The sequence below is a fragment of the Varroa destructor genome, unplaced genomic scaffold (assembly GCF_002443255.2).
Source record: "Varroa destructor unplaced genomic scaffold, Vdes_3.0 BEIS01000002.1, whole genome shotgun sequence".
Lineage (NCBI taxonomy): Eukaryota > Metazoa > Arthropoda > Arachnida > Mesostigmata > Varroidae > Varroa > Varroa destructor.
This window is the reverse complement of record NW_019211455.1, coordinates 42,009,500-42,034,040: the sequence shown is the minus strand read 5'-3', so window position 1 is coordinate 42,034,040 and position 24,541 is coordinate 42,009,500. Positions and strand designations below refer to the sequence as shown.

The window sequence follows — 24,541 nt, the reverse complement described above, 5'->3', positions numbered from 1 at the left end:
CAATTTGAATTATGTTTCAGATCACGTTTATTTCAGTTCGAACTCGACGATGTCCCCTGGCCCACTCGTGTAGGTAAGAAGACAAATTGAAATACTGCTGAGTATCAACCGAAAATCTACAAAGGTGCAGAGAACTTTTGATATGCTGCTCATAAGGCATCATTGACCGTAATAATAATAATACTAACACATTCTCATATGTTTATTATGGTACAAAATATTAAATATTAATTTACTATATCGCTATCAACTGAAACGGATGCAATATTTTGATCTTCTGATAAGCTTCATTAATAGCTGTCATTCTGCTTTTTAGTCTTCATTTCGCTGTATGTCAAGTTATTTGGCACACTTTTGATACTTTTCCTTTTTCTGAACGTAATTCGATCGTCAACATGGTACGCGCTTGGTACTTATATATATATATATATAATAATAATCATCATCATCATCATCATCATAATAGTACAATAATTTACTTACATTGTGTATATATATATATATATATATATATATATCTTGTTAATATTAAATAGGTCTGACAATAACATTGAGATCAACTGTTTGATTTCGTAGTTGTTAGAGATTTATATATCATCATTAGCTACCTTTGTGTGCCATTCCAATATAATATACCTCTCTCTCTCTCTCTCTCTCTCTCTCTCTCTCTCTCTCTCTCTCTACGGCGATACCCAAACTACCCTTAGCTGCAATATACTGCTGAGTAGCCATTGTTAGAACCGTCAGTGTTTCTACTTGAAATTACGGGATATCACCATTTTTCTATTAGTTACTACTAATACTTCTATACACACAGCTAGTTTTATCAATGACTAGTACAGGTTCAACAACCTCGTTAAACTGATCGCCACACTATGCCAGCTATCGTATCTCGTCCTGTCTACGGACATCCCTTATGTCCCTGAAGGACACATGGCTAAGCATGAAAAAGCATTCGGTTTCGTTCATTTGTGCGGAATTCGAGCAAGGTGAACGAAAAAATCTAGTCGGTTAGTAGTCTGCAGACCACACTCTTTGCATTTGAAGGGGTTCTCAAACTCATGATACTTCATATGAATGGTGAACATATCCGAGTCTTTAAACAGCATGTCGCAGAAGTCGCATTGGAACGTATCAAGTTTGCAGGCTCGGCCCTTACGCCTCGAGGACGATGACTGCAGCGACGGCCTGGGGTTTGTCACAGGGGGGACGATCGGGGTTGGTAGTGAACTCGGTGGACTTTGTAGCGGATTATCCTGTATGCAGCTGTTGGATAATGGAAGCAAACTGACGGTTTCTATGGAAGGTAGCGACGGAGGCGCGTGGTCTGGCATAGGTGACTGAGCATCTCCGGAAGGGGGACTCTGCGGGATATGATCGGAAATCGACGTTGAAATGTTTAACGATGGCATAAGGACTGGGGAATGCGGAGCACTTCGACTGAGATCGAGGGGCGTTTCCTCTAAGTTCCAGTCGAGAGGTTCTGATTTGACCGAACGACCATGGTGCTCAATGTGCTCAATGTCGTTCTCCGACTGTTCAGGAGTTGGCATGGCGGCAGCTGGGGGCGCGGGACTCATCTGTAAGTCCATGGATTCCGTGGAAATGGCTGAACTGCGTTCGGTGGCAGGCTTATCTTCAGTAGAGAGTTCTGTCATGGAACAAGCGATGTCTGAAAGTTCGATATTTGACTCGAGATTTTCAGCTTGAATCTGAGCCGAATTGTTCTCTGGGTCGGCATCACTTTCAGCGGAGAGTAGAGTCTGGCCGGGAATTTGCGTCGTGAGTAGACCGAGGTCAGGTAGTATGCCGTTTGTCAAGGTCGTTCGATCGACGCCGTCAAGAGCAGTTGGAGTCCATGCAAATGGAAAGTGTATCCAGTCGTTACTGGTGCGTAAGAGACTCGCCACATCGGTCAGTGGTGTCTGCAGGAGCGGGAAAGGTTGGCCCGCTATAGCGTCCGGGAGGGCACTGTTCGAAGACATGTTGCCGTGACTAGGACTGCCACCTGGAGCATTTTTCTTGGGCCGTGGCCCTCTCCTCGTGCCGTAGACATCAATGATCGGGTACGGGTTAGGCGTTCCATCTGGATTGAGCACCACGGACGGTTTGTGGCCGTACTTACGGAGGTGCAACTTCAGACTATGGCAATACTTTGTTGCGTAATTACAGTCCTCACAACGGTACTGGTAGACGTTCGAGTGTGACTTCATATGCGAGTTCAGCATCGACTTGTTCACGCAGCTGTAATTGCATTTGGCACATTTGAACGGCTTCGAGCCGTAGTGATTACGGAGGTGATATTCGAGATGGTGTTTGTACTCGGTCACGAAGGGGCACTGAGGACACTCAAGCATCTTGCCGTGCTTGATATGCATCTTCGAGTGCTCCCAGAATTCAGTCTTCGTTTCGGCGACAAAGCCGCACGCTTTACATTTCGAGATGCGTGGCTTTTGCTGGCCTGGATTGGCCCCACCGCAGGCTCCGCCTTGACCTCCACCTCCGGTCGATGATGCGTTCTGCTGTGATGAGCTATCATCGCTTTCCGAATGCTGGCTCCCAGGCCCCATTGAGGAAGGGAACGAACTCGTCGGTGTGGCCTCCGAAGATGGAGGGGTCTCGTGGAAATCCTTGACGTGCCGCTTCAATCGGCCTTCTGTCTTCGACGTATAGTCACAGTAGGAACAGCGATGCTCGAAGTGGGACTTCCCGTGCTGGTCGAATTCAGTTGCATTGTCATACTCTTCCCCGCAGAGGTGACACCGATATTTAGGGGCACCGTTCGCCTGATTAGATGGCGGCGGACTAGTTAGCGTAGCTCCGGAATTCAGCGCCTGAATGGCGGATAGGTTATGAAGACCCGACAGTTGAGGTAAAAACGGGAATAAGCTCCGTGATAGAGCGTCGCTCAGCATGACGCCGTCCGACGATTTCTGAACCCTGTAACGCGAAACAAATCGAGCAAATCGAATGGTTAGTACTGTGTTTATGATATTTTTTGTAGTAAACTATCTATTTATTTATATTACAGTTCCTAAACTTAAAGCTCGTTTTCATAATCACCTGGTCTTATTGTAGCTATGCAAAAATAATGTAGTCAAGTTTGAGATCCGGAACTAAAAAATGACGCTCCCGTATTACACGTTCCCAAACTCTTGGGTAAAGCTTAGTGTTGATGATTTCGCTTATGTGTTCTTATACTAGATACAATGGAGCGGATTACGGAATTATTCAAAGGATTAGAATAAAACGAGAAACAAAAAGCTTACCAGGAAGTATAAAAAAATAGTAGAAAATAAGGCAGAAACCTACGGACTCGAATTCGACGCGAAAGCTTATGCATCCGATTAAAGTGATTTTATTACAGACTTCTTTCGACTGTTTCAGTGTATGCTCAATCTTGGCAATAATGGAAAAAAATATCCTATTCAAAATCAATATCAATGAGAAACATCTTCTAGATTTTTAACAAGATCATAATTATACTGAAACGAACCAGCGAATTCTAGTATCAAAAAACGTGTAGTTTTTTGATACTAGAATTCGCTGGATACCAGGGCTAATTTGCCCCATACTTTTTGGAGTGACGTTCCTCTCAGTTATCACAAAATTAATCTCGTTTCTAACTGCTGTAGTGAGAAATGTTAGCAGTGTGTTTTATAGGTAACAATACTTCGACCGCTGTTAAAAGGCATGCTTCATTGAGTGAAAGTTATTGTTCCCGGAGCCGCCCCTGAGCACTGATTAGGACGACAAATACCGTGTCTGTTGCAGATATCTAACTTGTACAAGTCTTACGTGTGTCCCTAAAATTCGCAGGTAGACATGTTGACGTTATCGAATCATCATAGTGAAGATTTCCTTTTTTAGGACAAGATCGTTGTGAAGTTCACCAGTGCCTTGCTTTTGTGCTTGTGCTTGCTAATGTTGCGGTTGTTAAATAAATGCATAAAAAAAACAACGAAATAAATGAGTCAACTTAAAACGTTATGTTTTAAGTTAATTATTGCTTCTATATTCAATTAACCGGTTTTCGGCCTGAAACGAAGTGTGTATGCGCTTCGAACTTTCAGCTCACATGTTTTTATGTTTAACGGGCAAACACCACCAAACCGGTCAATACCTCTGTTGTTGCTGCCGGCACTATTGTTGGTAAAAATAATTTTCAGTCGGATATGATTAACTGTCGCGGTGATTAGATGCCACACTTTATCCATCATCATTTAAACGACCGCAGGGAATTGCCGAATTTCAACTGACTATCATTTGCCCGCACTGCGAAGCAGAGTGCAGGGGCATGATGGGCTTGAAGAATGGACGAAATTATGGAACGTAAAGCAGATTCGGTCCTTGCAACAAAATACGAGGCTACTGATCAAGATAGAAACGAACTTGCTACTCAGACTCTTCTCCAGAAGAGGTCTCCTACAAGTAGGTACCTCATTTATTAGGATCAACATTATTAGTCACCGACTGTTGAATAAATAAAATTCCTATAAGTTCTAATACTTAATTGGTAGATTAGTAGAGTTAACGCAACATAATCTGCCCAGTTCTAAGTTTAAGGATGTAGTAATTGAATCGAAGAGTAACTTCAGTAAAGAATTGCTATAGCGAGAAATATGTATGTGAAATTTGACTTGTACAGTTACGTGAATATACGATATCTGTACTGCTTTGCCTCGCCAACGGTTTTCTTCGTTATGAAGATTCCGCGTGATTAATGCTGTTTTTGTTCGAGCATGGGTTCTTCATCAAGGCATTCCATGAACTGGAGGACAATGGATTCGCGGAGCCATCATAAATTCAGCAATGATTGATCATATGTTTTTAGATGGTTAACGTTTATTTGGCTTCTAATGTTGTACGGTACTAATGTTTGCCACAGAATCACTATCAATCGTTGCGCGAAAGCGAAACGCACCGCCCTAAATCGTCTGGGAACTTGTGAATTCGAATTAAATTTATGCCGCTCCATCTCGGACATATAAACAATGCTGAGCGCTTTGTGCTAGCTTATCTATATATAGATAATTACATACTAATTTAGCGTTAAGTAGATTATCGCCGCATTGTTGTTATTTAAAAAAAAAGATGGCCTTGAAAAATTACCATCTATTTCTCTAAATATTTCAGCTCTGAGTTAATCTATGGCTGATCTCTGATCATATTTCAAAGCAACTTCTGATAGTATTTTACGCTGACAACTTTATAGTCAACCTCATCTAGTGGGGAGCGCAATAGCTCAACGGAGGAAGAGCATCCATATGCCTAAATCTATACATCAATAGTTGCTAAAAGGTCTCTATTAATTTACGAATGCTCAACATGTTGGTGTCATTTCCGCTTTCGCACTTGTTCCTCGAGTCAATTAGGGCGCGCGCCTAGCAGGGAGTAAACATAAAAACTAACATTAACAACGAGCGTTATTAACACGCGCAAACAACGATTACTGGTGCCCATGCAAAGAGGACATTGGCCAGTGTGACGAAGCGTAGACGAGTCGCTGCAAAACCGGCGTTCGGCTTTTTCTCTTGTTACAATATTCTACCATTAGCAGTTGTGGTGCTTACAATAGGACAAACGGGAAATGGCTACTAGAGAGAGAAAGTGGAGGTTCCAGGCCAGGGCTATACGAATCAAATCATTCTATCATCACATACATGCATATCCAGTCCAGCTATTTTTGCTCTGCTGTATTCATCTTAATCATTCATCAATCTTGATCAACGTGTCATATTTAGATTGTTCGCGTACCCCAACATACTGATGAATCGCAACACAGACAAGAGGCTGTCAACACCAGCGTTCGCTCCCGATACTCCTGAAGAGCTCCTGGATGGTTAATGTGCAAGAACCTAGGTCCTCAAGAGACTGTCGCTTGAAGTGTAGGAGCACACTTCCGCACGATCCGTGAAAGCATAAAGGCCTTGGCAGCATTAGATGAAGGTGTGAATTCGTGGACGGTCGAGAGTAGTCCTTACGAAAATTTTATCGGAAGAAGGGTTGCCACCTCACAGGATTAAGTCACAGAAGCATCCACTTTTTTTCACACGAAGACATAGTGTCAATTCGTTTTCCCGAACACCTTATCGAACAGAGTATCACTCAATACATATAGTAGCATCCGTCGATGAGCCTGTACTAGCACAGTGAATGATGAAGGTATTTTCACAAGTTTCGTGGGCTTTAAGCGGCTAAGAAACACGGTAGAACGTAGATTCGGACGCGCTCACTAGGACAAATAAACAAGTCTGTTTCCCTACTATAAGGTCACCACAAAAGGCCAAAGAAACACCAATATACAAAAACATATCATTAAACACTTGCTTTGTACTAGTACTACTCTAGATAAAGTTCCCTGTGACTTAAACCGTTAGCCCCCGTGTCCGCCTCTAGGAGTTTTCAAGTTTTACTCTACCGCCACTCATTTACCCACAGGTCAGTCAGCAGTCACTGTCCAAGACAGGAGTGGCAAAACTGGGTACTCCGAGCGGTCAATTCTGGAACAGGACTGAGCTGAGCGGAGTGAGCGGTTTCCATGGCGCTTCGTTCTGATCTGTCCTGCTGCTTTTACTACAGATGTCTAACTGAACGGTCATCGGTCAGTTCGTCCGATGTCAGTGACGATCGAGTTGAACCCGAAGAGGCGAGTACGAAGAGAAGCAATTGCGAGTTTCGCTCGGTTGAGAGAGGGTTACTCGAGGACAAGACAAGGGTTGAGAGACCCCCGACCGGCCGCCTGGCGGATCCGCCGCAACCGCCACTCGGCATCACCCCGTAACCACCCCGTCTCCGAGGTCGCCACCGGGGAAAGTAATGCTGGGACACTGGCGTCGATGACCATACGCCTCGTAGCTTTTTCGAAAGGAGTAAGATGGGTAGGCGGGACTCTTCGTTCGAGGAGCAGCACACAAAGGCAACGTTTGACGAGTTAAAAAAACGTTGTCACTAGAAGCTAGTCGTTCCATTGAGCGTACATTAGATAACTATAATAGCAAGCTCTGCTTAACGAACGTAAGGCACCGACCAATATTCATCGGATCCTTATGAAAAATGATTAATTAGCATAAACACGCTAAAGACAAATGTAGCATTTTAAACGACGCTACCTAATCATGCCGTGAAATATACACAGAAATTGGTTATGAAAATAGTCAGATTTTGAAGTTCCGAAGACCGACTCGTACTGTTGAATTGGTCAGTGTGGGGTTCGAACGCAATACAGATCAATCAATAAAACTCTAATCAACTAATTCGGTTGACTAAGAATAGATTGGAGATGTATTATTAAACAAATTGAACGATTCCGGCGGTTCTCTGCCGAAGCGCACTGCTTGAAGGTTGCTCTGTGATGACGACGAGGCCTGGCATACTAGTCACAAATCTCTGCACACTCACATGAGTTCGCAGGCCGATTTCGTCTTTGTAAATAGAATTTTCTCGGAATAGGATTTCACATGAAAAATATAATTTACTTATTAGATAAAAAATGCATTATTGATCAATAAATATTAGTTCATAAGCGTATGGCACACATAAATGTATTCGCGAAACTGCCCCTATTAATATTAAAAAATATTCCCAAATATATTAAAAGCCTTTCTATAAGCTATCTCTAGACAGATTCCAGACGCTCTCGACCAAAAATACAAGCCCGTAGTGCTCTCAAATGAAGATTCGCTGGCGGAGAATGGAACCTTAGAGGGGGGTTGAAAATAAGTGTTTGGTGGTGTTCCGGCGGAAACAAGTCAGTCTAGACTGATCCCATACTCGACCCACATAAGTTTTGCCCTGGGGGCGCCCGTACGTAGAAGTTCTATTCGAACTTTGTGGAAAAAGTGAAAATGTTCTTGAAACTATTTTCGAAATATTCCCATGGAAAGGACTATGCAAATAAGACACTTTAAAATAATCGCATTGCAGAATAGCGGTGTCAGAATTGCTCTGATCATTGATGCAATACCGGAAATGACCATCAGCAACTTAGGAAGTTTCCAGTGTATGCGTAAAATCCCATCGCAAATTATCAATACGTTCTAATTATTTTTTTGTTTTTATTTCAGACGCCTATGCCTTACACAAAGGCAATAATATAAAAGTTACGTTATGGAACATTTAAACGTTAGGCAAGTCGAAAACATGCGAGAAATATCTACAATAGGTTTTTCAGAGGTGTTGATTGAATAAACTTCGTCGTGGACAGAATTACTTAGAAAACATTAAACCGCTCTGTAAAGATGGGATGTTACTAACTATCAGTATGACGTGGTACTAACATTATTTTAGCATGTAGCAGTGGTGATAGCACTTCACTGGAAAACCATCATATCATTTGAATTGGCCTGACGGAAGCTCGCCAGATTGTTTGGGCCTCAAACACCCAAGAGACGATCTTCGAGTTTCGGCTTCGAAGTACAATTAAAACAAAGCTTAGTTCGTCAAAAACATATGCCGTGAACAAATCTTGCTTGTGTTTCCTCAAATTAAGACACATTTGGTTGAACATCTTTTGTATAGTATCGGTGCTAACATTCTATGGGTTTGCTTTCTACACACTGAGAAAAACCAGCTCCGCAGTAAGGGACGCTATTATACATCACGGCATGATGATGTCCAAATTACGCCGAGAGGCTAAATACAACGTCTAGGCAATCACGTTCGTATTTCATCTCTATTTGAACATTTTTCGTCCTAGTTTGACCTTCGCTGACTCGTATACCAGGCCGAAACAGTTATTTCTGTATTTATGTTGCTAAATTGTTGAAACACTTCAAATAAACACTCTCCCTGAGTCAGAAGTAGTACATAAACACGTCGAATATTTGAGTTTTTATGGCATAGCCTATTCTCGTTATGATCTGTTCTGTATGAAAAGTTACGACATTGATAGCGTAGTCCTGGAGGAACACATCTCTATACAAGCAATTGTTGAGCTTTCATACACGTTAGATGCCTGGTTATAAAAAACTTTCATAAATGCACTGAGTTCTTAGGGCTATCGGATATCAGTGATCGTATCCTTTACTAACATATAGATTTTGACATTTAACGGATCGAACCTTACTATACATGTTGACTTCTAACAGCTTCTTCAAACAAAATCTGTGCAGATTTCTTTCTTTTTCTCTCATAGTCTCTTCAAACTGTTCAGCTTCTGCACAGTATTTTTAAAACTATTTTTACCAAAAATGAAATTGAAGTACACATTTAAAGGTTGAGGTAACAAAACGGGTACCCATGCGCTACGTTTATGCCCAGTTAAGCCATCACGTTAATAAGCATGACGCTGCCTAACGGCTTAAGTGCAGATGTAAAACTCGAGACATTTATTTTACCATGATAATAATGATAAAAAGACTATAATTTTATTGCTAGTAGACTATAACGTGTCTTACGATATCGAAACCGCCGCGATTTCTGGCTTCACCTCTCAATTTTTCAGACCACACGCATGAATGTACTTTCAAGCCACACTTAATACAACGATACGGTAACGCCTAGTCTCAACCAATCGCATTTGACTCGTCACCGTGGTCGGCGTGTCACAGAGAGTTAGTGGAGCGCGCCGCGTCTAACGGCGTCCGCACAGACCGGCCCCACTGAACCTCCGACGCGCTAAACAGCCGTTTCTGTACTCAGACTGATGAGTCGATGTAGTCGAGCGTGTGTCATTGCCCAAGAAAATACGTACTGCGAAACAGAGATTTTTAGCTTCTAGCCCTTTTTCACTCATATTTCTTCCATACGTTTTCGATTAGTGCTCGCACTCCCTTCCTACCGTTGTTATCCTTTCGAGTAGTCGATTCTGCTTGAGTCTGGGCTACCCAGTAAAAGCGCCCGACACCGACGACCTTCCACCACCGCAGCCCTAACTACTCTTCCATTGACCAAAAAGTAAACGGGTAGAGCAGAAGGTTCGTTGCATGTCGAATTATGTCTGTGTATGTGTGTGTTTGTATCTGGGCATCCTTCCGTCGATCTGCTTACTGTATCTATGTGTTTTTACGCTAGCGGGCAGCTCATCCACACATCGTGGGAGACGGCGACGGCGGTTTTCGTTGTCATCCAATGAATCGTAGAATAGCTTCCCTCCCATAGCGAGAGTCGCGGGCGGCTCTCTGAATAGGATGATTCAATCCAGAGAATCCACGCGACCAGTGGGGGTCGAAGGCCTCTTTCTAATACTGTCTTTTTTAGGAAGCCGGGGGATCACTGCGCCCCTAACATCTTCTCACCTTTTTGCTTGTATCGCAACCAAACCAGGAGTTAATACTGGTACTTCTATGGGCTCTAGTATTGCATTCAACGATGGTTGTGACCGCAACCACAAACTAACGCATTGTCTTCTCAACAAGTTATTTCGTTTCTAAAATCGTACGCAGCCTACGACGTTACCTGCGCGTCGAGGGCTGGCGGAATTCACTTGCCGGCGGAGTGAATGGAGCACTGGCAACCCACTGCAGCTGTTCCCGTATGAACACCATCGTTGGATAGTACTGGGAGATTACCGTAAGGTTTCTGGAGAGTTCATTTGTGTTTCATGTGACGATGCGGTGTTGTCGGGCTGAAGGCAGCTAGTCCCATTCAACATGATCTGCTAGCACTGATAATAACAGTAATAACAGTCTAACGAACCAATAACAGCAGACCCCCCCCCCCCCCGCTCGCATCGGCTCATACCCCCGTTGCGGGACCAGTTACCTTTGATGCTTATTACGTAGTCTTTCGGTGACCGGTTGTCCAATGCGGTACACTCCTTCCTCAAAAGGGAGTCATAGAGTGTCGGGAGAATCGACAAGAGGATTCGTTTGACGTTTATTCAGAGCATCGCGAAGAACTTAACACGTTCGAGACACGGTATTGCAACACAGCGAGAAGAGATCTTCTGGTCAGTCCGCAGGAAGAGAGAAGAGAATTTAAACAGCACTAAGTAAATGTGACTATCACGGCCAGGAGCCATGGTTGATACTGTAAGGGTAGGACGATATCGGTGGAGACAGAAAGAACGAAACAGATTCAATGGCTACGATCCAAATCTGGACGACCTAACTAGCGCCTTGCTCCGAAGCGAGCGTCGCAATGCTCCGGGGCTCCGTCAGCTCTTTGAAGCATCACTCCCGAGCAGCTACAGATCTGTTTTTGCTGCTGCTGTTGATCGTCCTACTGCTTCTACTAGTGTTACTGTCTACATAGCGTCGGTGAGTGAGTGAGCCGAGAATGCAGCGAAGATACCCCGCTGGCTGAAAGTGATGTCGGATCGGTGGCCGCGTCAAGGATGGCGGCGAAGGTGGACATCTGGAGACAACAGACGGACTTATACAACATCGTCCAGTGGCGTTGTCTTCGTCGTCATCATTTTAGACACATATATACATATATTGTAGACTATATATGTATTTCAGTCGTGTAAATCATGGTCATTGGCCGTTCGGGGTCCAAGTCTCGGTTCAACGTCTCGATTCGAACTAGCCAACGAGTCAGAGCGCGTCCTGCTGGAGGATCGAGTAAGCGCCCTAGCTGTTTGGAAGGGGTACGTTGTTCTAATGTAGGATTGAATCAATGTAGGTTAGAGTACGGTAGGGTAGGAGGTCGAGCGCGCGACCAGTAGCCAGGCCATAACGGGTTCTTTCCGAGTGTCTCGTGCCAGCTATGGCTCTTCTCTCTGGCAGTGGCGACCAAGGAAAGCACCGTGAGGCCCTCGAGATTCTCGAGATGTACAACGCTGCCTTACTGCCAGTAACTTTACTATTGCTTGTCCTTCGCCCGAATCGGACCAGATTCACTATACGCATACAGCTGACTGGGTCGTACAGACCCGTTTATTCACTTATATACAAGCTCATACACACATAAGTCCAGATGCAGCGGGAGCGGTCGGTTCGTTAAGACGAAAAGTAAGAAAAGGGTTCTACACGTCCTGCAGCCGTTGCTGCCGCTGTAGGAAGACACCAGCAGCATCACGAGAAAAAGTAGTGCGAGAAGAACCGAGACACCCGCTTAACTGGGACAGTCTGGTCCGTAAGTGGCAAAAGCTGAATGAACGGGATATTAGAGTTCTTCGACCCTTTCGTCTACTTCTTCTTCGTATTTCGCTACGAGAACAAATGGACGGCCTGAGCTCCATTGCGCTCCGTTGAGAGCAGCAACGACCCAAGTCAAGCGACAGTGAACATGAGCTAGATCGCGCACTGGTCATCTTATGCTGATATGCTACTGGAACTTGTAGGGGGAGGCTTGTTCTAGAGAAAGCGAAAGCTGCCGCCGGGCAACGAGCAGTATCGCGAAATGGTTTGGTCTTGTGGATCGTAAACGTTGCAAAACGAACGCGTAAAGCATTCATTCACTGGGAATGAGTCTTTTACGCATATGCATCGATATCAAAGGCAATGGTGCAGATGCAGGTATATACCGAATGGATAAAAAACAACCCAGACAGAACGATGATGATGATGCTTTTTGGTGGGGCGGACCCCCGACTCTCGAAGGCAGCCTGCTCTGGGGGCGATTTCAGTAGCGACAACGTGTGAATCCAACTGATTAAGCGGAGCACAGGCTAATCTACATGTGGTTAGACGCTGTTTACTTGATTTGCAGTGAAGCTTTTGTGAGAATAACGACGACGGCTAGGAAACACGCCTCCGATGCGGGAACGGATCGAACCCGCAGTTCGTAAAACCGTCCGCTCATCTCGGTAAATTGTGATCAGCAGGGTTCATTTGCTACGAAACGCAAGATGCAGTAACAAATGAATGCAGCCCAATAAATAGCAGTGAGCAAGCTTATTACTAATAGGAAAAATAGCTTCTGCTTGGTATAGTAATGAAAGGTGTTTAGACATTTTATCGTGAATGTGTACAATATCGGGAATACTATGAATATAGCTTGGGTAATGTCAATTTTCGTTTCCTCTATTCTGAACTTTGTTTTTTTTCTCTTTCAAAAACCGCATGGCATAGAGTTTCGACCAATAAAAAGTTCTAGTTTACATGAATTAAAGTAGTTATAACTTAAACGGTGCGGTTATAGTCATGCCGGACGTGGCAACCGTCCCGTACTCTCTAGGTTTTCTGACGAGTTCCGCAAACGAAGGAGGTGTTTGCAAGTAAATACTCCGGGATGGTATCGTTCGAAGCAGATAAAAACTAGTTCTCCGATTTGTGTAATAAATTGCCTATGACTGAATGTTTTTTAAAGTACCGTCAACCGTAGCCGTTGACGCACGCCAATCTCTTAATTGAACGTCCCCATAATAACGCAGCGGTATCATGTTTGACTGCGGAACAAATAAGGTAGTCTAGCTTCGAATCAAAACAGACACGGACAGTTCCGTGCAAAGACGAGCCAGACATCTTAAGCAATGTTAACGGTTCAAGCAGCGGACGTAACACCTGACATATTCGATCTCCTATTTGCCCAGAAAACTAAGAATTAAGCTGGCAGCATCTTATTTAAACTACTCGGACTTTTTTGTAAGGTCCTGCCTTGGTTAAACATCGTTTCAGACTGCAAGATTGAGAAGGCTGTAGGTGTTTTGGGTTTCGGCCAGCCCTGCGCTTCGTGGTACTTCGATTTTTATACCAATTTACTCATCAATGCTCCACCCTCCATTAGTAATACATCTGTCACATCACCAGAACGGTAGCGATTATTCATCTTATGAGTTATGATTATTTTGTATAAGCTTTCTTGGATACAGACACACAAAAAGTACTCGTAGCATCCACATACATCTACCCAAAATGCATGTGTACTATCGTCATTTATTTCAGTATAATAAAACGCTACAATGGTTTAGCCTAAACATGTTAACTTTATTCATTTTATTACGATATATTTTTAGATTTCCAAAAATTACCCACGGCGCTTCGGCATGTTACTGGATTTCTACATTGGATTAATGTAGCACCGAGTGGCGGTACCAGATATCGGATCTGCTCCTCAAGTTAACCCACTTACTTATTTCTGGTCATCGACACCATGCTGGGCTCGTCTAAACTACTGTTTCCAACAGTGGGTCAATGGAAGATCCGCACACGACGCTCCGGAAGCTTCACGACCGTACCGGATATATCTGCATAGTGCACCAATGCAGTAGTCTTCGAATCCCCCCCCCTCCCCCGAATCCATCCTGCTCTGTTGTGCTCGGAGCGCTGCATAAAAAGCTAGCCCTATTACAGACTGTACACTGCACAGTGTACCACATAGCCCAATAGCCCATAGTTAGGCCTTCTTCATCGGTGATTCTACATGGCAGCTACAGCAGGAAATCAGGGCCACGGACAAAGTACCAGGTCCATTTTGTGTTGCGGGTGTCTCGCTGCCCGGTTGCTCCATCGAATAGCGGAGGGCGCAGGATCAAAGGCGGATCTCGCGCGACAACCTGGCGCGACCGGATCTGCAAACACCGGCTCTCTAACCGGATACCGGACTTGTTCGCTATTTTGTAACTTCTTTAGAGCGGACTGCTGATTCTTCCCGTGGTCTCCTAAGCTTCTCTCTCTCCCTCTCTGTGCCCTCAAATATGCATCGATATTCACGTTACCTTAGCCGAAAGCATGAAGGCTTAGATATATACATGTACTAGTAGGACAGCGAAGACATATTTCGTGTGACGCCGTGATCAGCCAGAAGAGCCGTGGCATACGAACCCCCCTAATCAGGACAACACTGAGCCTATCGGAATGAGTCAAATATAGGAAGTACGCTTTGCTGAAAAACAGATCTCTTAATTTCCACCAGCAGATAGGCTGATCTAAAAGAGAAGGGTTGGCTGCTAGAACAGACTTGATATCACACCCGAATCGAACTTTATAGTCTTTAATGGCGTAGATGCAGTGGAATAACATAACAGCTGTATCCAGGCCGGCAGGACATAGTCGAATGGATAAATGGAAAGGCGTGCCTATGCTCAAACGAATTGGTGTCGCGAGCAAAAGGCAAGTCAGCATTCTGTCCTGAGACCGGAAGCTCTCGGAAACACAGACTCAAGAAGCATTGGCCTGAAGCTCATTCGGCGCCAAAATCAGGATGCGCCTATCCAAGGCCACAGTAGACATTAGGGGACCGGTAAATCCCCGCATTGAATAACCATATAATGATCAGAGGCGCTTTGCGTTGGGGCGGTTTGAATATATAAACGATGCCATCAGGCGATTATGATGACTACTCATACTTCTGATTAGTGATGAATTTGAGCTTAAAATGACAGACTATTGAAGAATTGGTCTTCCGATGCGGCAGTCCAAGTAATTGGGAAAGCACCGCCCATATAATAGCTTATAATCAACCGTCAGATTTAATTTATTATCTCAGATTGCGTTTTAAGCGTGGAAGCGATACTTCTATTAATAAACTACGAGAGGTTCGGGGAAACCGAGTCGGCCAGACATCACATAATGAGACCTGCGTATAATTTAGCGTACACAAATGCTACGGTCACTCGCCAATAAAATTCTTTACTCCAGGAAAATTGAAAATGTCACGATAGCAACCTCTCGATTCCTTAGGCGAATCTTGTATAACATACTATTCGTCAATATTTAAAATGAATTAGGGACAGATAGCTCGGGCCCGTTTTTTCGTAATAATTAATTTATTTAATAATAGATTTCAACTCAAATCAACTTTAGAGATGCCGGTACTAGAAAGGTAACCAATCGTTCCGAACAATCAGATTTAGTTAATAAATTACCTATTACCTAAAATAGCCGGAAAAAAAAACCATTCACTGCCACCCGGACGTTTTATCAGTGTAATATACGGCAAACATATAAATCAATGCCGATGTGTTTGACGTTTAGAAACCTGCGAACGGCTCCTCCCGATGCCTAGGAAATCCGTCACCTAGTTTATGCGTAAAGCACTTGCATCTATTGTTTTCAAACAACTGGTTTTTCCATTACAGCCGTTGCAATATGGCGCCATCTTCAAGCATTTGGTCCACATAATCTAGAAGTTAAAGGGGAAAAAAACAACTGATATACGGAAAGCAAGACTACTGCATTGATTGCTGCCGTGGTAAATAAAATTTAAGAAAAGTTAGTCCTTCATATTTCAATAGCTGCGTTAACTAGCAGCGGCGGAAAATTCACGGAATATCGTCGAACAAATACAGTTCTGGAAGGCAAAATCGATATTTGTCTAACTGCAACTGGTCTGAGATAGTTTGTCATAGAAAACAAAGGCAGATTGCTTTCTGGACTCAGTGGATGATCAGATATTAAGGCAATGTCGATATAAGTGAGGTAAAGGATACCGTTTCCGATTATGGTAATAAGTGTTTTTCAACCTTTTCATATTTAGCGCAATAGAAGTTTGCGCCCCGTTACGCCTCATCGATCGAGGAATAGATCACCATATAGTATATGAAGCTCTATAGTAGAGTTTCGTCGAAATGTCTTATATGATCTGTAAGTTCGAAAGACAATAGTGGTAAATAGCCAGCAAATGCTAAGCAGCAGCTATACGGGTGCACTGTTAGCAACAAATAAATTAATATTAAAACTTTTACGTACGCCTCTACTGGCAACCTAATTAAGTCGTCTTGTTTGAGAACAGAGGTGGCGGTCGCCCCTTCCAGCGGTACGAAGCGATCCGTGTATCTGCGCTTGGTATCAAGCCTAGATCACGACGTGTCCCGGAGTTTGGTAGGCTAACACGTTACCACTACAGCATCAGAGGGCCCAATAATCTATGACGAATGCCAATGGAAGGACAGATTTAGGGGTTATATGGCCACTAGGTTAAGCCGGTTGCTTCCTCTCGACCCCAAGAAGACTCAAAAGCTATCGGAAGCTATGAGACATTCCAGGCAGCCGAGAGTGCGCCAGAAAAAATGCTTACGCGAACCTGGTCTGCCAACTGAGACGGAGTCATTAATTACAGGGAGATGACGAAGTACAGCGGGGTTTCATGCTACGCTTCAGCCGTTCAGTGCCTTAAACGTAATCTAAGGAACACTCGCTATTTCGTAGTTGGAATCGAATATTGGGGTTTTTGCATTGAGATGATGCAGTTATCTCATGTTACACCAACTTTAAATTACCTCTCCGAATGCGACTGAAAGGCACCAAATTGTCGTGATATAGAGTTTGTTCATATAAAGTTGTTTGCCGGTACCTCAGTGTTTCCGTTGGTCTCTATATTTTTGTAAATGGCAAAACGAAGTGGCCTATTTGTGCTACGTTAAAGGAGCGGAGACTTTTCTTAAGGATAACTGCAAATTGTATGGTCCTTCAATGGTGGCCGAAACATTTCTTCTGACTTCGACCATTTATTCGAACTTAACAATGGCCTATCAGGGCTATTATTTTTAATGTAGAAATGTTCATTGACAGGCGCCATAAGCAGCCGCTTTCGGATTGAGGTTACAACCCGACTGTGTGGTGTCAGATATTGAAATACACAGATAGGCATAGCTTCCGAAATAATAATGCGAGACTGACGCATACATATTTTATCATTATTAATATCAAATAAGCGTGCCATTTGCTTAAACTCTGTTGAAACGCATGGACTGTAGTTCAAATATAGAAAAAAAATTTACCTTTTTTGTAGGCTTTTGGAAATTCCACTTGATATGTTCTTCAACAGAATTATCGTGACTTTTTTTTTGTCTCGTGTCCGGTGTCTTACTCTAACGGTTTTATTTCTTCCGAGTCATCGATAATGGTTTCGCGCGCTATCACGATAACTGTATTTTATTCATCAGCACAAAATTGATAAATCACGGTCCACATTTACTTAATAACCTGGGTTGATGCCCACTCACTAATTTCTCACTTGAACTTACTTTTCGTCTCTTTTTTACTAAGTAAACGTTCAGTGTTTGTTCTCTTCTATTCACGCTTGTCTCGATTTGTATCGTTTTTGTTCTGTAATCGTTATTGCCTCACACAGCCTGAGTCGCAACTTAATTTCTAGCTACCGCACGCACTACAACATGTGGCATACGCGTACATTGTCCATGACAAATACTTGCGACATATAGCAGCCGTCAGCAATCCATGCACTCTGGAACTGTCCTTGGACTTCTGATCGCTTTTCGCAAGTCCGTGCTTCTCCTTTTGGCTGTTCTTGCTGCCCGATCTTCCGATAGCGGACGACAGTGGCCTATCCATGCAGAGCACGGTACCACGCAGGCCCGGCTAAATCAACCGCGTGCGTCTGCCTCGTTGCCTTGCTTTGTCACCTTGTGGGCACTGTCTGGGCCTGTCAGGGTCTAGTCCGTCGACGGCACGGAGACCTGCTGTGGCCTGCGTCTTTGGGGCGCCGTAAGAGCAAGCGCCTCCTCTTCAGGGCGGGGCCTAAAGCTCCGCCAATCGCACCTCGCCACTAGGACCTTTTTTGTGATGGCGATGCGCTCCGGCAATCGACGAAAAGCACGGGCACACGAATTCTTCTCGTGACGTTTGGCAGAGCTACAGCGCCAAGGGGTCTCCGGAAGGGAAAGTGATCGAGGCCGCTCAAGCAGCAGGGAAAAAACAGGGACAAGTACAGCGAGGAGGACAATCTGGAAAGCTAACTGAAGATATGTATATATATATATATGTATATAGAAAGATTTTAATGATGTAAGGTTGACGATAGCTCACCGTGAGGTTTCCTTAAGTAAAAAACGAAATATGGAGAAACAATACATTGGGAGTAAACCAGTAAGTATGCACAAAAATAGTAAACCCAACAGATGCACATGCACCTGAAAGCGTTTGTTTATCAGAGAATTGTATGGTCTGAATGCAATAGATCTTCCAAAGTGAAGATATGGTGGAAAAATGCACGATCGCTTGCTGCTCACGGAAATAGTGCCTAGTGATTTATGTTGAGAAGGGAGCGTTCTGAAGTTGGCCTGTTTACTGAAACAGCCTGAGTAATAAAATAGTCGATAATAAATGAGAAGAAGACCTTTGCCTGATTTTTTGGCCTAGAATCTTTACACAAAAAAAAATAAAAACGGTTACGCCTATATACGTGAATTGAGTGCTCGTAAGCAAACGCTTTCATTTTATTCGAACCATAATAGATTTCCAGATTGCGGTGTCATTATGTTGTGTTTCGAAGAAAAAAGCGGCAACTGTTAGCATACATAACGAGGTCCGATGCGCGCATCTAGAGAATTACTCACGATAGGCCGGTCAGGTAAACTATCTACTTTTGATGTCGTCAACCGGTCACCGTCATCTCTGTGATAGTTTATGATAATGATAACACGATGCGTTAAAGAGGACTCGCTCTAAACAGAGACAAACTGGCCACCCTGAATAGGCTCTACGCTTTCCCAAATGCTCACCCTAACGCACGCAGCGTCAACAAAAACCTCTCGTAGATCACCTATTCGTTTAATCCACAAACAGATTAATCGCAGACAGCTATCGTAATCCGTGTTGTTCGGTCGTAAAAAAAGGGCATTTGAAGTGGGAACCACTAGTGCGCCCTCCTAGCCGGCTAGCATCATCATCAACAAGAGTACCCAATGAAGCCGCCCATGGAGGTTCAACATCGAAGACCTATGGCCAAAAATAAATTGAATAAGCCACTATTTACTAGCTCTGCCCCCTAAAGTGCATAGGAATCAGGCACTGTTAACAACAGAGCCTTTCCCCAAGCGACACACCCGTTTCTAATAGTAACCGTATTTCCTTGGCGTCATAACTACAAAAATGTAACAGTCAACAATAAACAGGCCAGCAGAGCCTGCCTCAGCTCTTTGCCACCTGATATTAACGTGGTCAACAACAGGTGAGCGTGACAGAAGCATGATTTATAGGCGCTGTGGTCGAGATTGAGACAAAAGAGTCGGGCTACCCTATCGATGGCTACGTAACACCAGCTTGGTAGGAACCCCCTGGACAAGTCTGGCCGATGGACACCCAGGGATCCCACGGTGGCCCGACCCCTCAGGGCACAACATGTCAGTTTGGTGCTTAGGCTGCTTGTTCCCTCAGTAGCTGAATGTCGTCAGTGTTCTCCCTTCGTTCAGGTAAGCTCGATAGAGTTTCTTAAACAGGGAATGTGCGCGTAGCGTCATAAAAGTACTTCTCGGTCTGTTCTTATTTCTACTGTGGTTAGTCATATCGCTATTTGGCTATGTTACTGTGAATTGTCGTACTCAGCCTTTTCGGAAAACATCGAATTCTGCATTTACGAACGGAATCAAGCTCCTGTAAGATATCCTTTCTATTAGCCTTCTTTGTATAGAAGCAACCTCAAGCTCAAATCAGATGTATCAAAGATGTCCGTGTTGTTTCAAACCACAACTATTCTGCATAATCGAGAAAAACGAAAAGGTTATAGATAGTGAGGCTTCGCTAGCCTGACGATCCTACGGAAGGTCGTAGATTCCTGTTCGAGATTCACTTAACGATCGTTCACTGTGCACAAAGCAAAGGACTGAGCTGGAATGGAGACGGCGGCGCAAATGGCGAAGCGTCTTGACCCTTTTGTCTTGCCTCCGTGAGCCAATCGACGAATACACACCGCCGACAATGTCGAGGAACTATTTCGAAACATTCAGTCACGCAAGAGCTAATGGTACTCACGACTAATAGACATGTGCTCATATAGACGTGTTTTGCATTCAATCTGCGGCGCTCGGAAAAACAATGATATTGAAAGCGGCTTAGACACTGTGAGAGGTGCTTTTCGACTTCTACTCTACATATAAGATCCATAACGGAGTTCTACAGGACCTACAGCGAGCTAGAAATGGTCCCTTGTCTATTGGGGCTTGTTAGTCAGCAGCGTTTATTTCGACGGAATCTTTAATAACGTCAAACAAATAGGAAAAGTAATGAAACAGTTGAATCTTACCGTTCGTGTGTTGGCAACAGATAGCCAGTTCAGTCAGGGGTTTTGAAACTTTAGAAACAATATAGATAAGTGCAGCATTAATTATAAACAATTTATGCGGTGCAGTCCGCATTATACGTTTCCGAAAATAAATTCTACATTAAATGCCACCGTTGAGCCCCAAGCAACTAAACGCTTTACTGTAGGGAGCTGAATAGAAAACAACATGGAGGATTCTCCCCCCATGAAAGTAGGTGAGACATGCCTTTAATGGGAACCGTCATAGAAGCGCGTGAGCAATTAGAATCATCCATTTTACAGGTTTACAAGCAAGAGACTGTAAGGAAGTCACCGTACGGATTCGTTTTTAAAGACCGAAGCATTACGTGTACGTAATACCTAAATCTGTACAAAAGTACAATGTATTACTAATTAGCCGCAAATACACTATACACTGATCTAAGGTATACTTGTAGTTACAGTGTAAGTTCGTATATTATACTTTCGCGTACCTCTTCCCCATACCTATATGACTAGCTAGTCGTACAAAAAATCGTGCAGTCGATGAACGAAAAACTAGTGGAACTCTTTCTTATTCTTTTTGTACTTTTAGTTCATAATAGTTTGGCAAATCTTGAACGGCTAACGCCATAAGGTTAACGTTAAAAAAAAACATGTTTATAGCACCATTTCTCTCACTTATCAACGGACGCCATCTGTTCGTATGCAAGGTGCCAGCGAATGCTAGATCTTAAAATGAATTGTATATGATCAACTTCAATACCTCATCCAGATCGACTATTATGTACGAACGTTCGTACCGTCCCATTAAACGCGCCACTCATCGCGACCCGATTGACCCTGTCGTTGAACAACGCCTTACCTTTTTCACTTTCCCCGCGGCTGAGAAGACATCAAAACATTGATGCACGTGGCAGCCACGGCTTCAGGGACATTGTTGATAAAGCATTCCCTATCCAAAGTTATTTCCTCTATCAATCTTCTTCTATGGTCAGGTGTCCGTCTATCGGGCAATGGGCCGGCAGCGCCTCGAATTGCTCTAAGTTAAACTAACCTAGCGCCCGCCGCTCGCTCCGAAAACACATAGCAAAAAAAGCTTCACCAGCCACCGCGTACTTAGCCATCTCACCCGTGCAGAGATCATTAGCGTGGGTGTGTGTGTGCAGCATATCTTCTGTAATGCTAAGCTATTTTACTCCCGCTCTTTGATGTCGATTACGATGGACATCGAACCGTCAGCCGGTGATAACTAGCCATTCCAGAGCATAAGCTACCATTAAACTAAGCTAAACCAACGACCGGATACAACATAGAGGCCAGTGGCGGGATCCAACGAACGATAGGCCCTAGCGGAATAAAGTCTGTCCTCTTTTTTCTCCTTTCCTATCGTTCATTGCTCTTTGTTTCTGTTGAGACAGCGCGGAGCAATCACAGATAGGGCGTGAGGCCGGAGAAAGTAACGGGTCTGCATCGATGATGTCCATATTTCGGAAGAGTGCACGCCGATTCCGCGGTCACTTCCTGACTACCTTTGACCTCCGACAGCGGCGACGTTCGTGGCTGGTTTAGAAGTGAACGCTTGCGTCGAATAGAACCAGTCTGTCCTGCTTATCTCGCGGTTCTTCTCTTTCTAGTAGAAACTGTAGCAATTGGTGTACAGAGGCAAATCGACGCCTGATCTGATTGATCGGTTCGTTACATCGGCTAGCGCCAGCTAGATGAACATTAACAACTCATATTGGGGTTCTTTGTGGCGGGTATACGGTCCATAGCGGGTGGGGGGAAGTGCACCGAACGCTAAGAAGCCTTGTAGGGGCTTGTGAGTATACTGAGAAGCGACGCAAGTGCAGGTCTACAAAAAAGCAAGAGATTCAATCTCCGCGATGTAGGCCTACATTTTATTTAAGGTTCAAATGAGTTTTGTATGAGTGACCTTGAAAAACATCGTATGCAGCCGAACGGCCTCTCCGTTCAGAGATCATACTTTTTCGTTTTCGCTCGTTCAAAAGCTGGGGTACTGCTTCTATTTGGGGGCGTCGTATAGTCGGGTCAACACGGTATACGATTTGCGGGTCTCAGTTTTTAGGTTCGGCTCCTTTGCCTTAGCCAAACATTGCTCTGGGTGCGTAACAGAAAACTAATCGCGTATTCGTGTCCACGAAAGACGCAGGTCTTGAGCGAGGACAGTACCTTATTGAGTATCACTAGGTATAACGGACAAGCACGCTACCATTGTACAACAATCAGAGCGACATGACGTTTGTATAGCGCGCTTGTACAGATTGCTCGTGAATATACTCTATTATGCAGTATCACTGTATCAACAGTATGAATAAAAACTGCTTACAAACTACCCAACGGGCTACAATTGAATGGGGAGGTTTGATTTCCGCATCATTTGTCAATAGCGAGATATGAACCAGATTTTGCAACATGTCACCAAATACAGACTAATTGATCGCTGCGAGTCCTTATTACGTTGATACGGCACAGAATGAGTGAATCGACTGCTACGGCCTAAATAGGTCAGGCAGCGAAGATTGAGGTATTTCGAGCAGAAGATCCTAAAGCCATCCTACTAGCACTTATTCCAAAAGAAAATAATAAATTAACGGTAGGCAGTTTGTTCTACAAGGTACAAACTGTGACTAAAAGTTATTTAATTTTGTGTGCCATTTATATATTCAAGCTCCGTACTGAGGTCGGGTTGCAATCCTATAATACGATGGGTTACATTGTCTATTAATAATTAGTGTTCTTATAAATAAAACTGTTCGAATATTATATTTGCTATTGAATTTGCAAATGGATGCCCTCGTCACAACTGCGCTCAATTATCCACGAAGATAGGACAAAAGGGCCATAAAAAAGGTGATATTTCAAACAACTTATTTTTGTTGGATCGAATTAGGCAACCCGGATTAATACAGGACCGAGGAACGTCAATTCGAACGTAGCAATGATTGTTCAAGTCATCATAAAGGTTCACCGCTTCTACATACTCTTTATCCCCGACAAATATACTTGCACTACTAGAAACGAGTAAAGCGCTGTACCTACCTTAGTCTACGCTTTAAAATATCTTGTTTATTCTGCATTTATATGTAATAAGATTTTAATAATTTTCAAAGTAAATTTCACGAAAAAGCAGATTTTTTTTCGTAAACGTTGCATCCTATTATAAATTACGTAGCTATACCCTTACCTATTAACATCAGAAACACATTTAAGCCTTTCTAGGTCCTCACATCCTTATATGTTTGCTTATTTGTCCTATTCTCTCCTGTCATTCTTCTTCATCTTCTGCTCGAAATACCCCAATATCCCTTAACCTTCCCTGCCTAACCTACTTAGGCCCTACCAATCGACTCATACTATGCCGTATCAACCCTACGACTATTATTACCAAGCTTAATTGCATTCACCGATTCTCCTCCGGGAGCCAACGCGCCCGGATTCGGCGTGCGGCCATCACTGCAATGCTCTATTACTGTGCCAGCGTACGGTGTCCGTGTCGGCGTTCGCACTTCCGGTGCAATGACGCGGAAGCCCGCCCGTCGTTCTCGCTAGTCAGGTCCCTGAGACGACTCAGATTGAGTCAAACACCAAGGCTGCTGTAGCCTTTAGCGGCACTACCTTAGGACATGTCTAGGTGGAGAAAGAGATAGGTAAGGAGAGGTTTGTACGACTTCCTTGCTTCTTCAAGACCGTTCCTTCGACCTAACCTGAG

General features: G+C 43.8%; 1 protein-coding gene across 1 annotated transcript; it reads right to left on the bottom strand.

The window, feature by feature from the left end:
- Positions 1 to 31: 31 nt before the first annotated feature.
- Positions 32 to 18,199, bottom strand: hb (zinc finger protein hunchback). The gene is made up of 2 exons (XM_086980946.1): positions 17,549 to 18,199; positions 32 to 2,940 (listed from the first exon to the last, which is right to left on the bottom strand). Exon 2 carries the CDS (start codon positions 2,913 to 2,915, stop codon positions 966 to 968), a length of 1,950 nt encoding a protein of 649 aa, XP_086837072.1. The 5' UTR covers positions 2,916 to 2,940; positions 17,549 to 18,199; the 3' UTR covers positions 32 to 965.
- Positions 18,200 to 24,541: the final 6,342 nt, after the last annotated feature.

What these genes read in the sequence shown, in the direction of transcription:
- hb (XM_086980946.1), bottom strand. Translation starts at nt 2,915, where the DNA reads ATGCTGAGCGACGCTCTATCACGGAGCTTATTCCCGTTTTTACCTCAA.